This window comes from Macaca thibetana, chromosome 19 (assembly GCF_024542745.1).
Source record: "Macaca thibetana thibetana isolate TM-01 chromosome 19, ASM2454274v1, whole genome shotgun sequence".
NCBI classification, from domain to species: Eukaryota; Metazoa; Chordata; class Mammalia; order Primates; family Cercopithecidae; genus Macaca; species Macaca thibetana.
The window spans coordinates 30,487,820-30,505,357 of NC_065596.1; the positions used below are offsets into that span (position 1 = coordinate 30,487,820).

The 17,538-nt window shown below is 52.9% G+C and overlaps 1 protein-coding gene across 4 annotated transcripts in view; it reads left to right on the forward strand.

Moving 5' to 3' along the window:
- MED25 (mediator complex subunit 25) overlaps positions 1 to 10,382 on the forward strand; it is a 74,377-nt gene extending 63,995 nt beyond the window's left edge. The window contains exons 9-19 of one of the 4 annotated variants that reach the window (XM_050771476.1): positions 168 to 255; positions 352 to 545; positions 991 to 1,119; positions 1,605 to 1,690; positions 1,770 to 1,827; positions 1,978 to 2,085; positions 4,979 to 5,170; positions 5,530 to 5,601; positions 5,719 to 5,937; positions 6,218 to 6,398; positions 6,837 to 6,970. In XM_050771476.1, the coding sequence (XP_050627433.1) occupies positions 168 to 255; positions 352 to 545; positions 991 to 1,119; positions 1,605 to 1,690; positions 1,770 to 1,827; positions 1,978 to 2,085; positions 4,979 to 5,170; positions 5,530 to 5,601; positions 5,719 to 5,937; positions 6,218 to 6,398; positions 6,837 to 6,934 (1,425 nt within the window). In that variant the 3' untranslated portion in view covers positions 6,935 to 6,970. Of the gene's footprint in view, positions 1 to 167; positions 256 to 351; positions 546 to 990; positions 1,120 to 1,604; positions 1,691 to 1,769; positions 1,828 to 1,977; positions 2,086 to 4,978; positions 5,171 to 5,529; positions 5,602 to 5,718; positions 5,938 to 6,217; positions 6,399 to 6,836; positions 6,971 to 8,569 lie in introns of those variants that run through there. The other 3 variants (XM_050771475.1, XM_050771474.1, XM_050771479.1) reach the window with 3 other exon arrangements.
- Positions 10,383 to 17,538: the final 7,156 nt, after the last annotated feature.

A 17,538-nucleotide genomic window follows, 5' to 3' on the forward strand; every position in this document is an offset into this window, starting at 1 on the left:
GGCCATGGAAGCTCATCTGCTAGGTGATGGGTGTCGTGAGCTTCTGAGCTCTCCCAGCTGGGGCAGCTGTGCCTTGTGGGGCTGTGGGTGGTGTGACCTCGTGGGACACCAGGATTGGAGGGCCATGGTCCTCACCAGTCCCTTTCCTTCTTCCCTTCTACCCACAGGTTCCTGGGAACCTGAGTGCAGCTCAGGTGGCCGCCCAGAATGCAGTGGAGGCCGCCAAGAACCAGAAGGCTGGGCTGGGCCCTCGCTGTGAGTCCTGGGGCGAGAATGAAGGGGCGGGCAGGGGCCAGGCAGGCCTCCCTCCACACACTTGTTCCTCACTTCTTCCCTTGGTCTCTCCCACAGTCTCGCCCATCACCCCTCTCCAGCAAGCTGCTCCCGGAGTGGGTCCCCCCTTCAGCCAGGCCCCAGCTCCCCAACTACCCCCAGGACCCCCTGGTGCCCCCAAGCCACCACCTGCTTCCCAGCCCAGTCTGGTCTCCACCGTGGCCCCTGGCTCCAGTCTGGCTCCCACAGCGCAGCCCGGGGCACCGTCCATGGTAGGTGCCTGCACACCTCCTGCCCCCACTCCTTCCTCCTGCTGCCCACAGCTAGGACAGTTAGAGGATGAGTCATTTGCCTTCCAGGGGGGTGTGGATCTGGTGGCCCTGGGGCCTTGGGGGTTCGTGGTACGTGTGCTGCAGATGCCTGAGATGAGGGTCTGGGGACGGAATGGGGAGGCTCATGGCTCCAGGTGGGTCAGGGCTGTTCTGAGAAACCCAAGGAATCCCTGGGTTTGGGAGTCCGGGGCATCACACAGCTTACGAGTCCTGGAATCCTGCAGCATCCAAGCATTTGGGGTCCTGGGGCTGGCCAAGTGCTGTTCTGGGAATGGATGAGCAGAAGAAGGGGCCTTTCCTTCTTCCTGGTTTGCCCTCACAGGATGGCCCCCGGAGGGCCCCCTCTTTCCCCATTCTCATGGCCCTCCTTCCTCCTCTCTGGCAGGCAGGCACTGTGGCCCCAGGAGGGGTGAGTGGCCCTTCCCCAGCCCAGCTAGGAGCCCCAGCCCTCGGTGGGCAGCAGTCAGTCTCCAATAAGCTTCTGGCATGGAGCGGGGTCCTCGAGTGGCAGGAGGTGAGGGGCCTGAGGGTCCATTGGGCACTTGGGACTCCTGGGGCCATGGGGCTGGGCATGTGGGACTCATGGGTCACATGCATGGGGTTTGCAATGCTGGGTTTGGGGGCATTCCTTGGGCTGGACCCGTGGGATCCGGGACCAGGCCAGGAGCCCCATGGAGCAGTGGGACTTGCGGTACAGAAGAGAGTCCCCATGCAAAGAACCCAGAAAAGCCTGGGTGAGGCTTTTCTGAGAAGGGCCAGAGAAGGGCCCAGGTGATGTAGCACCTGGGGCACAGTGGATTGTGGGATTTAGGGGCCGGGCACGTAGCCCTAACATTTGAGGAATTGAAGGTTTGCTGGTCTGGAGGAGGGGCCAGGGGCTCATGGGACTTAAACTGGGGAACATCCTGAGCTTTGGGGCCAGCAGGCTAGGACATGAGGGCTCAAGGGGACTGAGGCTTATGGCCCTTTTTACTTTGACATGCTCTTTTTCCCCCTCAGAAACCCAAACCTGCCTCAGTGGATGCCAACACCAAGCTGACACGGTCACTGCCCTGCCAGGTCTATGTGAATCATGGCGAGAACCTGTAGGTGACTGTCGGGTGGGGTGCGGTGGGGCTGGGGCTGGCCCCCTCCTCACACCTCTCCTGGCATCACCCCCCCCAGGAAGACTGAGCAGTGGCCCCAGAAGCTGATCATGCAGCTCATCCCCCAGCAGCTGCTGGTGAGTGGTGGTGGAGGGCCAGCCCTGCTGCCAGGCAGCCCTCACCCTACTGTCTCTTCCCTGTTCCCTGCCCTACCCCCACTCCCTGCCTCGTGTCCCCACCTCACTTGCCCACACCAACATGCCAGCTGACTTCTGTGTCTCCCGCAGACCACCCTGGGCCCTTTGTTCCGGAACTCAAGGATGGTCCAGTTCCATTTCACCAACAAGGACCTGGAGTCTCTCAAAGGCCTCTACCGCATCATGGGCAATGGCTTCGTGAGTCCAGGGCATTGGGGGCCGAGGGGCATTAACTCTTGTACTGCTTTCTGCTGACCTTTGAAGGGAATCCCAGAGTGCCTGGGCCCACGGAAGCCGTTTTTGATGGTTGGGTGGACTTCATGCCCTTAGGTTCCTCGCCTTTCTTCTAGAGCCTTGACTTTTATTATAATCATCGTATGCACCAGATTGAGGGATATTCCACATTAAAAATGTGAGCTGGATGTGACTGGAGCAGTTAGGAGGAAGCTGTTGATTCTGGCATGGGTTTATGGGATGTGTTCGTTTCCTGTGGCTGCGGTAACACATTACCACAAGCAGAGGGGCTCAAAACAACAGAAATGTGTTCGATCCCAGTTCTAGAGGCCAGAAGCCCAAGGTCAGGGTGTTGGCAGGACCGCGCTCTCTCTAGAGGCTCGAGGGAAGGCCTCCTCATTGCCTCTTCTAGCCAGTAACCCCAGGCTGCAGGTGGCATCGCTCCAGGGTCTTCCTTGATCCTGTGGCTGTCTTCCCTCTGTGTGTGTCTCTATGTGGCATTTTCTGTATCTCTGTGTCCCTGTGCTTATAAGGACATCAATCATTTTGGATTAGGCCCCATTTTCCTGACCTCATCTTACTACAACTGCAAAGACCTTCTTTCCAGATAGAGTCTGGAAAAGGTGCTGGAGACTGGAACCTCAGTTTAGCTTTCTGGTTTTGTTTTTTGAGACAGAGTTTCACTCTTGTCACCCAGGCTGGAATGTAGTAGTGCAATCTTGGCTCACAGCAACTTCCGTCTCCCGGGTTCAAGCGATTCTCCTGCCTCAGCCTCCCGAGTAGCTGGGATTACAGGCATATGCCACTATGCCTGGCTAATTTCTGTATTTTTTAGTAGAGACAGGGTTTCACCACGTTGGCCAGGCTGGTCTCGAACTTCTGACCTCAAGTGATCTGCCGCCTTGGCCTCCCAAAGTGCTAGGATTACCAGTGTGAGCCACCGCACCCAGCCTCAGCATAGCTTTCTGGGAGACACAGTTCACCTTGTAACTCGGGGAAGGAGCAGATCAGTTACTTCTGTGCACCAGGCATTCCTGCACGAAAGAGGACCTTAGGGATCACCTCATGGGATCCTCACAGAACCGTGTGAAGAAGGCATTCCTGAGAGTTAGGAGTGCTTCTGGCTGCAAATAACATAGTTTTCCAAACAAATAGATAATTGGGGGCACTCAGAAAAAATTTTCTCTTATGATTCTGTGAGTCACCTGGGCTCAGTGGCCATCTCGCTTGGGGACTCTCATGGAATTGCCATCAGATGGCAGCTGAGACTCTGGTCGTCTGAAAGCTTGACTGGGCTGGATGTTCAAAATAGGCACTCCTCATAGGCCGGGCGTGGTGGCTCACGCCTGTAATCCTAGAACTTTGGGAGGCCGAGGTGGGCGGATCACGAGGTCAGGAAGATTGAGACCATCCTGACTAACACGGTGAAACCCCATCTCTACTAAAAATACAAAAAATTAGCCGGGCGTGGTGGCGGACGCCTGTAGTCCCAGCTGCTCCGGAGGCTGAGGCAGGAGATTGGCGTGAACCCGGGAGGCGGAGCTTGCAGTGAGCCAAGATTGCACCACTGCACTCCAGCCTGGGACAGAGCGAGACTCCGTCTCAAAAAACAAAACAAAACAAACAAAAACAGCTCCTCACACAGCACTGGCTGTTGGCTGGGGCTTGGCTAGGACCGGCCATCCCAGTGTCTGCACATGGCCTGTCCACATGGCCACACTGTGGCAGCTGAGTTCTGAGAGGACAGGCGTTGTAGGAGCAGGCATTTATTTTTTTGCACAGAACAGGACATCCAGAGGGGGCCAGCTATTGGGGTTGGTTTCATAGGTCTGTGACATCAGGGGCAGGGCCCTGTGGTTCTCTAGACCTCTCCTGTATAGTCACAGGGTAGCTCCCATGGCTCCAGGCATTCCGTATGCCTTCATGAAGGAGGGGAAGGGGGCTGTGTATTTCCCTTTCTTCAAGACAGCAGAGACTTTCTCAGATTCCCGAGCAGGCCTCCCTTTCACCTCCTGGCCCAGACCTAGGCCACTGGGCAGCACCTAGTTGATGGGAGGCTGCCGGGAGCAGATATCCATGACTGTCTGGGGCTGGGACATGTTGCAGCCCCAGATGGCATTGGGAATGCAGGGGAGGAGGACACTTGGATTTGGATTAGGCAGCTAGCAGTGTCTGTCTCAGGCAGGAAACTGAGGCTCAGAGAAGTCAGCTCACTTGGCCAAGGTCAGCCTCGCCTCCCTCAGGAGCCCCTGCCCTGAATGCTCCATGTGTTACCCCCCTGATGACCAGTAATGTTTCCTGGGTGCTTCCTGTGGGCTGAGCCTCGGGCAGGGCTCTTGCTGTGGATCGGACATCCCATAGTCACAGCGACCCTGTGATGTGGGAGCACTCCCCGTGGGGTACACTGGCCGATGCTGAGGCCTGGAGGATCTCTTGAGGCCCGGGGTCTGACACCACCGTTGATCACAGGCCTGTGGGTACTGCGCTCTGCATCTAAGCCTCTCTGTCACGGCTGTGACTCTCAGCAGCCCTTTAAGGAGGCAGCCGTGGCATTTAATGCCCAAGGAAACTGGGGCATCCCATGAGGAGCAGGTGATGGCCAAAGGTTGAAGAGCTGGGCTCCAGCGCTTTCTCTCCACTTTCCCTCTCAGTGCGCAGCCAGAACCCCAGCTTGCCCTGAGTGCCTCAGTTTCTGTCTCTGGAGCAGCCCACAGCACACCTGTTCTCCTCAACCTTCTATAGCAGAAACCTCACCTCCCCTTGCCCAGGGGGCCTCTAGAATCTTCTCGAGTGGGGAGGGGGTCAGGGCTCCCTCTTTCAGGGCATAAATGGTTCTGAAGAGCTGTTGTCCACCCAGGCGGGCTGCGTGCACTTCCCCCACACGGCGCCCTGTGAGGTGCGTGTGCTCATGCTCCTGTACTCGTCCAAGAAGAAGATTTTCATGGGCCTCATCCCTTATGACCAGAGCGGCTTCGTCAACGGCATCCGGCAGGTCATCACCAACCACAAGCAGGTCCAGCAGCAGAAGCTGGAGCAGCAGCAGCGAGGAGTGAGTGGTCACAGTCCCCAAACCAGCACTGCGACCCCCTCCTGCCCGGGCCCCACATGGCCCCCCGGGATCTCCAGGACCACAGACGCCCACCCTTCTCCCAATACATGGCACCCCTAAGCTAAGTCCCACTCAGATTTTCTTGCAGTCTCTCTCCTTTTTCAGCACCCACATCAAAGCCTTGACACAGAGCTTCCTACTGGGAACCTTGAAGCATACAGCGTCCCTCTCAGACCACTCACCCCCAAAGAGAATGTCCCTATCTCCTTACGAATTCCCCTCAGGGCACAGGTCCTCCTGCCTCAGATTCAGGACGCCACCACCCTCAGTTACTGACCTGCCCCTCTCTCCTCATGCAGATGGGGGGACAGCAGGCACCCCCAGGGCTGGGGCCCATTCTGGAGGACCAAGCGAGGCCCTCACAGAATTTGGTGAGGACAGGGCTGGCGGAGTGGGGGGTGAGTGGGGGAGGCCCCAGAGGCTGCTCTCTGTGCCTGCAGGAGGGACGTGAGGCCCGTCTCCCTCACCCCTGTGTCTCTTCCCACCAGCTCCAGCTCCGCCCACCGCAGTCCCAGCCTCAGGGTACTGTAGGGGCCTCTGGGGCCACGGGGCAGCCCCAGCCCCAAGGTACTGCCCAGCCCCCCCCAGGTGCCCCCCAAGGCCCTCCTGGAACAGCTTCTGGCCCACCCCCTCCTGGACCCATCCTTCGGCCTCAGAACCCTGGGGCCAACCCCCAGCTGCGAAGCCTCCTCCTCAACCCGCCACCGGTGAGATGTGGGGGTGGGGTACTGGGAGTTCCAGATCCTGGCCTTGGCGGTTCTGATCCTGTTGTCTGGGAGGAGGGAGGTTGACTGTGGTCAGTGGGCGTGAATGGAGACCCGCCCAGGGCTTTAGGCAGAAGACAGACCGCCTTCTCTCTGTCCATCCCCTACCTTTGAAGAAAAACTTCCCCTCACCACTAGCTGATGCGATCTCTGAGCAGTGTCTGTGTTGAGAGGTGGAGAGTCTCTATCAGGAGCCTCTGAGCCACTCTCTGTGTTCTCCCAGCCGCAGACCGGGGTGCCCCCACCCCAGGCCTCCCTCCACCACCTCCAGCCACCAGGGGCTCCTGCGCTGCTGCCCCCGCCACACCAGGGCCTGGGGCAGCCCCAGTTGGGGCCCCCACTCCTGCATCCACCACCTGCCCAGTCCTGGCCCGCACAACTTCCCCCGCGGGCTCCACTGCCAGGTAAGGGGACCCGGGGGAGGGCAGAGGTCTGGACTGAGTGTCCCAGCAGCTCCTGGGCTAGAGCACCGAGACCAAGTGCTTCTGGGAAGTAAAGACATAGGATCCAAGAATGAGGGTTCCCCCACGGGCTGCAGAGCTCTGAGGACTCTGGGAAAGTACAGCCCATGGGTCCAAGGACCTAGTGGGTTAAGAGTGTTTCCCATGATCCTCCTGTGTGTGCTCCTGGGATTGCTGGGAAATGTGGTCTTAGGGCCAGAGAAGTAGTTTTAGAGAAGGGCTCCCAAAGGCTCATGGGAAACAGCATATTTGTAACTAGATGGGGTTAGAAGGTGCTTCTGTTGGGTCCCCCAAGGGCTGCCTAGAAAACTTAGTGCCTCTGGGCCCTCCTGGGCCCAAGGGCCTACTGGGAGATGCAGTCCCTTCCCCACTGCCCCTCAGGTCAGATGCTGCTGAGCGGGGGTCCCCGAGGCCCGGTCCCCCAGCCGGGCCTGCAGCCCAGCGTCATGGAGGACGACATCCTCATGGATCTCATCTGAATCCCCAACACCCAATAAAGTTCCTTTTTAACACACGCCCCGGCTCCCGTCACTGACATCCCCCAGGACTGGGCAGGAGGAAACCCCAGGGGGCATCTCTGTCCTTGTTCTCACTTCAGCAGATATCCCTGGGGCCCTGGGTGGGTGACGCCGGGGCCTCCGTGGTGAGTCAGAGGCAGTCTGGTGCAACCTGGTTCGTGGGAGATGCAGGGACAGGCAGGCAGCGCTCAGGACTCAAGCTCTCATGGAGGTGGCGGGGCACCATGGGAGCCTGGAAGAGGTGTCTGACCCAGCCCCAGCTCCTCAGTCTTGAAAGAGAATCAGCTGTCAGGCCGGGAGGGAAGGAGGTGAGGGGTGATCTGGGTGCAGAGAACAACAGAAACTTTGAATACTCAAAGACAGGAGGAAGCCTGGGATGTTGAGAGGAGCAAATTGATGGATGCTTTTGGAGCATGAGCGTGTAGGGAGCTCATGTGTAGAGAGATGGGCAGGTGCAGAGTTTGAGGAGCTCAGATGCCAAACTGAGCAGCCCGTGGTTTGTCCTGGGGACACAGGAGAACCAGGAGACTTTGAGCGGTGGGGCGGGCTTAGGCCGGCTCTGGATGTCAGAAAGAGCCCTCTCAGCTGTGGAGCGTGATGAGACCAGACAGGAGGCCAGGAAGGGTGAGGCTGGGTGGTGGGGATGCTGGGGACTGGGGTAGAGGTTGGCTTCTGGGGTCAGGCCTACGTGATGGTAGGTGGTGGGGCTCCTGGGAGAAGGAGCTGGTAGTAAGTGTACGTGGTCCAAGGGACGTCCAGGTGACAGGTGCCATTTTGGGAGCTCAGGACGTGTCCTTAGGGGACAGTGTATGTTTGGGGTTCAAGCCACAGAAGCAGACAAGATCGCACATGGAGAGAGGGTGGTCCCTGGGTCCACATCAGAGACTGACCTTCCAGGGCTGTGGACGGGAAGACGGTGGGTCTGTCCCCAGGATGGAATACCCAGCAGGGAACAGGTTTGGGATGTGGCAAGGTGAGGGACCTAAAGGATGGCCTCAGAGACATCCTGAGGGCAGGGGATCCAGACAGGCTTGGAGCGCAGGGCGGTCTCTCCTGGAGGTGGAGAGTGAGTTGTCTGTTGTCGGACTCTGGACCAGTGTTGCTGAGAGCGCGGTCCATGCCTGGACCACCAGCATCCACATCATTTTGGATGCTGGTTAACGTACAGATTCACAGGCCCCACCCCATGAGAGAGATTGCAATCTGGTGGCCTATGGGCCATGGTGCAGATGAGTTTTGTTTGGCCTTCCCTGTGTTAGCATATGTGGCATTTTTTTCTTGAGTTAGTTATAAAAATCAGGTTAATACACACACACACACACACACACACACAAAATCTGCAGTCTTGGCATCTTTTGACAAGTCAGAAGAATTGGCACCCCTGGGCCCGCCCTTCTGCCTGGCAACAACGGGCTGGAGCTGCCCCTCTCCATGGGGCGTGTGCTCTCCGGTTCGCCACAGTCCCCACCACTCCCTCTTGGCTCCCCTGTGAGGCAGAGAGTCACTGCCTTTGTCACGGGGCTTGCACTGTGGTTGTTCTGTGGTAGCATTCAGAGGAAAGTGAAATCTTTCTTGTACTCATGTCTGTATCACAAGCGGCAAAACGAAAGAGAGAAGGAGAGGGCCGCGTGTTTCGAGAAAAGTGGGAGCGAGCCTATTTCTTTGTGGAAGTGAAGAGCATGCCTATGTGTTTAATATGCAAACAAATCGTGTCTGTGTTGAAAGAATACAACCTGAAACGCCACTACGAATCAAAGCATAGCAAGAGCTACGACCAGTACACAGAGCAGACTCGAGACGCCATCCTCAGCGAACTGAAAAAGGGACTCAAATGTCAGTAGGGTTTGTCTTGAAAAGCGAATTAACAGAAGTGGTGCGGCAGTGGTACGCCGTTCCGGAATCACGTGAGAAGAATGACCTGGGCATTCAGAGCTACAGCAGATGGCGAGTTGATAAAGGAGCAGAGTGACGTGTCCTTTACAGAAACACATGACTGTTGAGACCATTATTTAAGTCTAACGGGCATTTGCGTTGCACAGTGAGTTGGAGATAACTCGGGGGATTTAGAAGTCCAGTTGCTTGAAAGAGTCAAATTGATTGTGGCCTTTTCTTTCGCTGCTCATAAACTATTACCACCCAGTTAGCTTTATTTATTTGTGGTGTTAAGAAACTTGATGTGACTGAAGAAGTCTGTGGCATGGTGCCAAGGCGGGCCCAACACTGGGAAAGGACTCATTTTTTTTTTTTGTATATTGAGAGAAAAGTTTCACATAGACTGGCCAGAGTTCTGAAGCACAACTACAGACAGCTGTCATGACAGGGGGACTTGACAGGACACCTTGAGCCAAGGTGACAATTTGGCAAGGACACGGAAGTCGGGTCGTTGCATCCATCATCAGGAGTTGACTTGTTCTGAGCAGCTGAACAGAACACTCCGTGATGCTCTCGACACTTCCGCTCCTGGGCTTTAGTCACAAGTGAGTTGATGATGACTTGACCTGAGAGATTTCACAGAAGCTCTGTGACTTGGTTGTGGAAGAAATTGAAACTGTACAAGTTAATCAGCTTGGTTCATTTTAAATCAAGCAAAAGCCACAGTGGGTTCCCCTGAGAAGGTTAGTCAAAAGACTTCTGGTCAAGGTTATGACCGTTCTGAACACTGAATATTTCTCTGCAAGGATGTCCACAAACAGCTACTTGAATGTAAGATGGTATATGCTTGGTCCTGGCAAAAACGGGGAATCCACCAGCAAGGAAAAAAAACATTTACTCTTTCCTACGCCACAGTTGGCTTTCAGAAATGAAAGACGTGGCCTGGACTATATTCACCTACGTCCTGGGGTGGAAGACCAAATTCCCCCAAAGGCCCTCGGAATCCAGACTCATGAGAAGGAAGAGACACTGTCCAGTTTGCCTTTGTTGGTAAATGTTTCTTGTGTGAATACAGACCATAAATAGTAATTGAACTATGGTGCAATACGGCGCTGGTTCCTAAATACAAGTCTGTGTGAAGATGGTGAGATTCTACAACTATCTCCAGTAGTTGTCCTGAATATCCATGTTTGGGAGTACCCACGCTTGTGAACAGCTGTTTTCCGTTACGAACCTGAATCAAATTAAACATTGTTCCCAGTTTAAGGATTCAAGGCTGAATTCTAAACTGCCCATCCCCACCGTGCCACCCCAAGGCCTGACACATCTCAGTGTGGAAGGGAAGACGCCAGCCTTTTGGCTTCAACTCAAAGGCGCAAAAAGAATTATGAAAGAGAATTTTAATAATTAAATATTTCTATTTTTCAATTTGTATTTTTTCAATTTTGAATTTAAAAATATAAACTCCAGTATCATCCATGTTTGTATTATGTTCCATGCATTCACCATAGTTCAGTAAAGATCCGATTTGATGATATTTCTGGCCGTCGACTTTTCTTATACCTGGCTAGTTCACTCATTTATGTGACCCGCCTGGCCCCTGTAGGCATGTGAGTTTCCCATCCCTGCCCTGGAACTGCCGGATCCAGCGGGGGGAGGGCGGGGGTGTGGGAGTCGTGTGAGCAAGCTCTCTAGGCGATCCTCAGGAATGTGCGTGTGGAGCAGGAGGCACTGGTGACAGCGAAGAAGTGAAAGTGGGGGATTTCCCAGGCAGCCTGTGTAGCAGGGGTTTTTGAAAACTCAGATGGCTTCAGGGACCAGGCAGGTGATGAAAATGTGTGAAGCGGACGGGTGTAAGACAACAGGGAATGATGGGGACTGTGGCGAACTTGGAGAGTGCTTGCCCCGCCTAATGGCATTCAAATTGAAACCAAAAACACTGTGAGGACCAAACAAAATCTGCCTGTGGGTCTAATGAGGCCGCCAGGCCGCCATTTTGCGACCTCTGGAAGAAGGAGAAGACTCGAGAACAAGGACAGAACCCCGAGAAAGAGCCACGCGTAAGGTTTGGGCTGGGAGCCAGAAGCCAGGAGGAGAACCAGGCAAGTGTGGTATTCTGGAAGCTGAGTGTTTTTGAGGAGGGAGCGATCGACTCTGTCAGAAGCCGCTGAGAGGAGCAGGAAGCAGCCTTCGGTGTTTCCACCAGGGTGGCCACGTCCCCCGGCAAGGGAAACGCAGGTTTGGATCAGAAACAAATTGGTTAAAAGGAAAGGTTTCCAGTCGCCAGTTTGGCCTTCTCATGCCAGTGGCGCCCTCTTGACCTTAACACTCAATTAGAGGAACCAGAGGGATTGTCGTGGCCTAATCACACTTGTTTATTGGAGTGAACCGGGGCTTGCTTATTAATAGTAGCAGACCTGTTAGGGGTGAAAGAAAATGCCCACCCACCAGCTCCAAAGAAGAATTAGGAGAAAAAGGACACCTTCTCAAAAGGGGTATTAAGAATGTATTTGTTTCAAGGTACACAAAACACTAACACATATTTTCTCACCATCTTGGCATTTAAAAAAAAATTAACTTTTAAAATGTATTGAGTTACACATACTAGAACAGTTTCCTAAAATGAAAAGGCACTGAAATGTGTGGAATAAAAAGGAGGCCCAGGCCGGGCACAGTGGTTCACGCCTGTAATCCCAGCACTTTGGGAGGCCGAGGCGGGTGGATCACCTGAGATTGGGAGTTCAAGACCAGCCTGACCAACATGGTGAAACCCTGTCTTTACTAAAAATACAAAATTAGCTGGCCATGGTGGCACATACCTGTAGTCCCAGCTACTTGGGAGGCTGAGGCAGGAGAATCGCTTGAACTCGGGAGGCGGAGGTTGTAGTGAGCCGAGATTGCACCATTGCACTCCAGCCTGGGCAACAAGAGCAAAACTCCTTCTCAAAAAAAAGAGAGGAGGCCCAAGGAGTGAGGCCAGATCTAGACACATGGGACTCACCTCCCCATTTCATAGGCCAGGTAACAATAAGGCCTAAGAACTTCATGTGCACCTTAGAACCAGCCAACACCAACGGAGCAAATCTTTTGGGAAAGTTTTTCTCTGAATGCAAGGTTCTCCTAAGGCAAGAAATAGTGAAAACCCTAGAACAGCAGGGTTTAATCCCGAGATTTGTGCTGATTAGCTCTGTGACCTCAGGCAGGTCCCTGCGCATCTCTGAGCCTCACTTTCCCCATATGTCAAATAGTGACTACCCCAGAGGATTCTCATAAGGAATACACGATCTGGCCCAGCTCAGTCCTGGACACAGGAGAGCTGCTAGTAGCCACTGTTGTCATCTTTTGGCTGAAATTCACTCTAAGAAGGTAAAACGTGGGCAAAACTGTTTCTAGAAATGCATGCCAAGCTGGGCCTCACACCTGTGATCCCAGCACTTTGGGAAGCCGAGGTAGGAGAATCAGTTGAGGCCACGGTTTTGGTACCAGCGTGGCCAACATGGTGAGACCCCATTTCTGTTTAAAAAATGCATCCTGGGCCGGGCGCGGTGTCTCAAGCCTGTAATCCCAGCACTTTGGGAGGCCGAGGCGGGCGGATCACAAGGTCAGGAGATCGAGACCACAGTGAAACCCCGTTCTACTAAAAATACAAAAAAATAAAAAGCCGGGCGCGGTGGCGGGCGCCTGTAGTCCTGCTATCCTGGAATGGCGTGAACCCAGGAGGCGGAGCTTGCAGTGGCGAGATCGCGCCACTGCACTCCAGCCTGTGAGACTCCCTCAAAAAAAAAAAAAAAAAAAAAATGCATCCTGGCTGGGGTGAGGCAGGCTGTAATCCCACACTTTGGGAGGCTGAGGCAGGCAGATCACTTGAGGCCAGGAGTTTGAGATTAGCCTGGCCAACATGGTGAAAGTCTGTCTCTAGTAAAAATACAAAACTTAGTTGTGGTTACACGCACCTGTAATCCCAGCTACTTGGGAGACTGAGGCACAAGAATCGCTTGAATCCCGGAAGTGGAAGTTGCAGTGAGCCAAGATCGTACCACCGCACTCAGACACACCGCACTCAGACAGCAAGACTGTCTCAAAAAAAAAAAAAAAAGCATCCTAACGTATAAAAATCATTTGTGTCCAGAAAGGTTATAATTGAGTGAGTGACTTGTAATATTTATTTTTTTTATTTATTATTTTTACTTTAAGTTGAGGGTACATGTTAACGTGCAGGTTTGTTACATATCACTTGTCATGTTGCTGTGCTGCACCCATCAACTCGACATCAGGGACTCCCAATGCAATCCCTCAAATATTTTATTTTTGACCAATTTGCTTTTGAATCACATCATGGCTGGAGGCAAGACTGGGGATTCATGAAAATTCTTGCAAAGGAGCAGGTGGTAGGAGGTAATTGGAAAAAAAGTGACTGTTGAGGTAAAAATGCTAAAACGCCAACATATTAATAGTTGCAAACCTGTTTGGGGTGAAAGAAAATGCCCACCCACCGCCAAAGGATTAGGAGAAAAAGGACACCTTCTCAAAAGGGGTGTTAAGAATATATTTGTTTCAAGGTACACAAAACACTAACAAGTATTTTCTCACCATCTTGGCGTTTAAAAAAAATTAACTTTTAAAATGTATTGAGTTACACATACTAGAACAGTTTCTTAAAATGAAAAGGCACTGAAATGTGTGGAATAAAAAGTGGAAGTACCATCGGGCATGGTGGTTCACGCCTGTAATCACAGCACTTTGGGAGGCCGAGGTGGGCGGATCATGAGGTCAGGAGTTGGAGACCAGCCTGGCCAACATGGTGAAACCCCATCTCTACTGAAAATACAAAAATCAGCCAGCGTGGTGGCAGGCGCCTGTGATCCCAGCTACCCAGAAGGCTGAGGCAGGTGAATCACTAGAACCCAAGAGGCAGAGGCTGCAGTGAACCGAGATCGTGCCACTGCACTCCAGCCTGGGAGACAGAGCAAGACTCTGTCTCAACAACAAAAGTGGAATTACCCCTTCACACCTCACTCTCGCCTCTCCTGCCCAAACACACACCCTGAGCAAACCACTTACCTCCCCAGAGGCTGATGTACCAGTTCTGCATTTTGATTTACATGCATGTGGTTTTGGACACATTTGTAGTTTAATTATTATATATGTGAGTCAATTTCTTTGTTCTTTAGCTTGCTTTTTTTTTTTTTTTTCTTCCCACCAAAGTAATGGCCATCTGCCTGCACTGTTTTTATTTATTTATTTAGAGACAGAGTCTCACTCTGTTGTCCAGGCTGGAGTGTAATGGTGTGATCTCAGCTCGCTGCAACCTCTGCCTCCCAGGTTCAGGTATTTCTCCTGCCTCAGTCTCCCAAGTAGCTGGGATTACAGGCACGAGCCACCACGCCTGGCTAAGTTGTTGTTGTTGTTGTTGTTGTTGTTAAGTCTTACTCTGTTGCCCAGGCTGGAGTGCAGTGGTGCAATCTCGACTTACTACAACCTCCACCTCCCAGGTTCAAGTGCTTCTCCTGCTTCACCCTTCTGAGTAGCTGGGATTACAGGCGCCCACCACCACACCCAGCTGATTTTTGTATTTTTAGTTGAGACGGGGTTTCACCATGTTGGCTAGGCTGGTTTCAAACTCCTGACCTCAGGTGATCTACCCACCTCGGCCTCCCAAAGTGCTGGGATTATAGGTGTGAGCCACCGCGCCTGGCCTGCCTGCACTGTTAATTTCCTGTTCCTCTGTGTCCCCACTTCTCATGGTGGCCTCAAGTAGTGCACTAAACGGACACATTTCAGTTCCACAAGCGATCCTGTCTATAAGTTAGATATCTGTTGTGTAACAAACCCCACCACTGAGTGGCTTAAAACAAGAAGCATTTATTGCCTCACAGTTGCTGGGGGTCAGGAATCCAGGCTTGGCTGAGCTGCTGGCTCCTGGGCTCTCAGGGTTGCAGTCGAGCTGGTGGCGGGGCCTGTGCAGTCATCAGAAGGCTCTGTGAGGAGGGCCCACTTCCAGTCCACTCGCATGCCTGTTGGCAGTATTCAGTTCCTCACAGGTGATGGGGCCGAGAGCCTCAGTTTCTTGCTGTTGGCTGGAGGTTTCCCTCGCTTTCTCGCCATTACAGGCCTCTTCACAGGGCACCTTGCAGTTGCAATGTAGCATCCAGCTTCTCTAGAAATATGAGAGGGACTGGGCGCGGTGGCTAAAGCCTGTAATCCCAGCACTTTGGGAGGTCAAGGCGGGTGGATCACCTGAGGTCAGGAGTTTGAGACCAGCCTGGCCAACATGGTGAAACCCCGTCTCAACTAAAAATACAGAATATTAGCTGAGCACGGTGGCAGGTAATCCCAGGTACTTGGAAGGCTAAGGCAGGAGAATCGCTTGAACTCAGGAGGTGGAGGTTGCAGTGAGCCGAGAACACAACACTGCATACCAGTCTGGGCTGCAAGAGTGAAACTCTGTCTCAAGAAAAAAAAGAAAAAGAAATGAGAGACGACGCCCAAGGTGGAAGCTGCAGTCTTTTGTACCCGTCTTGGAATTGATATCTTGTCACTCTTGCTATATTCTGTACAAGTTGCTAGGTTCAGCCCACTCTCAAGCTGAGAGGACAGTGCAGACAAGAGGTGAGGGTCATGGGGGCCGTCTTTCAGGATGCCTGCCATGCCCTGCCAGTTGCTTTTTTTTTTTTTTTTTTTTTTTTGAGGAGCCGCTGGCCCTGCCAGCTGGAGTTGGGGGCCTGTCCCGGGTTCAGCCATTTTTTCTTTTAATTTTTTTTTTTTTTTTAGAGACGGGTTTCACCGTGTTAGCCAGGATGGTCTCGATCTCCTGACCTCGTGATCCGCCCGTCTCGGCCTCCCAAAGTCTCACCGCGCCCGGCCCAGTTTTTCTCTCGCCCAGGCTGGAGAGCACTGGTGCGAGCTCAGCTCACTGCAGCCTCCGCTTCCCAGGTTCAAGCGATTCTCCTGCCTCAGCCTCCCAAGTAGCTGGGATTACAGGCACACACCACCACACCCAGCTAATTTTTGTATTTTTAGTAGAGATGGAATTTTGCCATGTTGCCCAGGTTGGTCTCAAACGCCTGACCTCAAGTGATCCACCCACCTTGAGTTCCCAAAGTGCTGGGATTACAGACGTGAGCCACTGCGCCTGGCCAGTTTTTCACTATTAGACACGCTGCAGAGGATGAATGTGTATTTTTTAAACCCACTTGTGCAGGCATTCCTATGGGATGCATTCCTAGCAGCAAAATTTCAGAACTGAGTATGCCAACTTTATTTACATGACCTAAAAAATGGTGTATTCATTTTTTGCATATAGGAGAAACCTTCCTATGGTTCACACTTGGAGAGGCTCCAGAAACCAACCAATGCAGTCCCTCTCAGCTCCCTCTAGAGATCAGTTACCAATTGCTTAAGTGTCTTTTCAGAAATATGTACAAGCAGGTACAAGCAAATAGAGAAACTGATTCATTTTCTGCTTTTCTATCCAGTGGCAGCCTACTTCATTCTATGATTTTTTTTGTTTTGTTTCTTTCCAATCTAACAACATATCTTGAAGTTTGTGCCAGGACAAAAAGCCTTCCATTCATTTTATTATTATTATTATTATTTATTATTTTTTTTTTTTTTGAGACGGAGTCTTGCTCTGTCGCCCAGGCTGGAGTGCAGTGGCGTGATCTCGGCTCACTGCAAGCTCCGCCTCCCAGGTTCACGCCATTCTCCCACCTCAGCCTCCCAAGTAGCTGAGACTACAGGCGCCTGCCACCACGCCCGGCTAGTTTTTTTTTTGTATTTTTAGTAGAGACGGGGTTTCACCATGTTAGCCAGGATAGTCTCGATCTCCTGACCTCGTGATCCACCCGCCTCGGCCTCCCAAAGTGCTGGGATTACAGGCTTGAGCCACCGCGCCCGGCCTATTATTTTTTTTAAATAGCCCAGGAGGCTGGGCTCAGTGGCTCCTGCCTGTAATCTCAAACCCAGGACCCTGGGTTTGGGGATAGGGCAGGTCTGCCTTGTACAATCTGGGAACACTCAGCATGGTCTATGCTGGAGGGCAGATGGTGGCAGAGAAGCTAAGAAGTGCGGCAGTGACGAGGGTAAGATGGTCCCAAGCCCGAGGGGCTGTGCCCCTTGTTTATTCCACAAAGTGGAGGCCAACACCTACTGAGATTAAGAACCTGGGCCCTGTCCCTGCCCTGTGTCTCTGCAGCCTGTGATCTCAGGCTTTTGCTTGTGGATTCCTGGTTTCCCCATCTGTGGAGTGCGGATAAGAAGATTGTTGAACTCATGGCCTGCTGTGTGAGAATTCAGTGGGTTCAGACATGAAGTTCTTGAGAAACATTTAACTACTATTATTGCCAGGGGTCCCACTGTCAACCCTGGAGTGCAGTGGCATGATCTTAGTTCACTGCAGCCTCTGCCTACAGGGGTCAAGCAGTCTTCCCACCTCAGCTTGTTGAGTAGCTGGGATTACAGACACACACCGCCATCCCCAGCTAATTTTTGTAGTTTTTGTAGAGAAATAGTCTCAGTATGTTGCTCAGGCTGGTCTGGAACTCCTGGCCTCAAGTATAATTCTCCTGCCTCAGCCTCCAGAGTAGCTGGGACTACAGACATGTGACACCATGCCTGGCTAGTTATATAGTTGTAGAGAGAGAGTCTTGCTACGTTACCCAGGCTGGTCTCAAACTCCTGGGCTCAAGCAATGC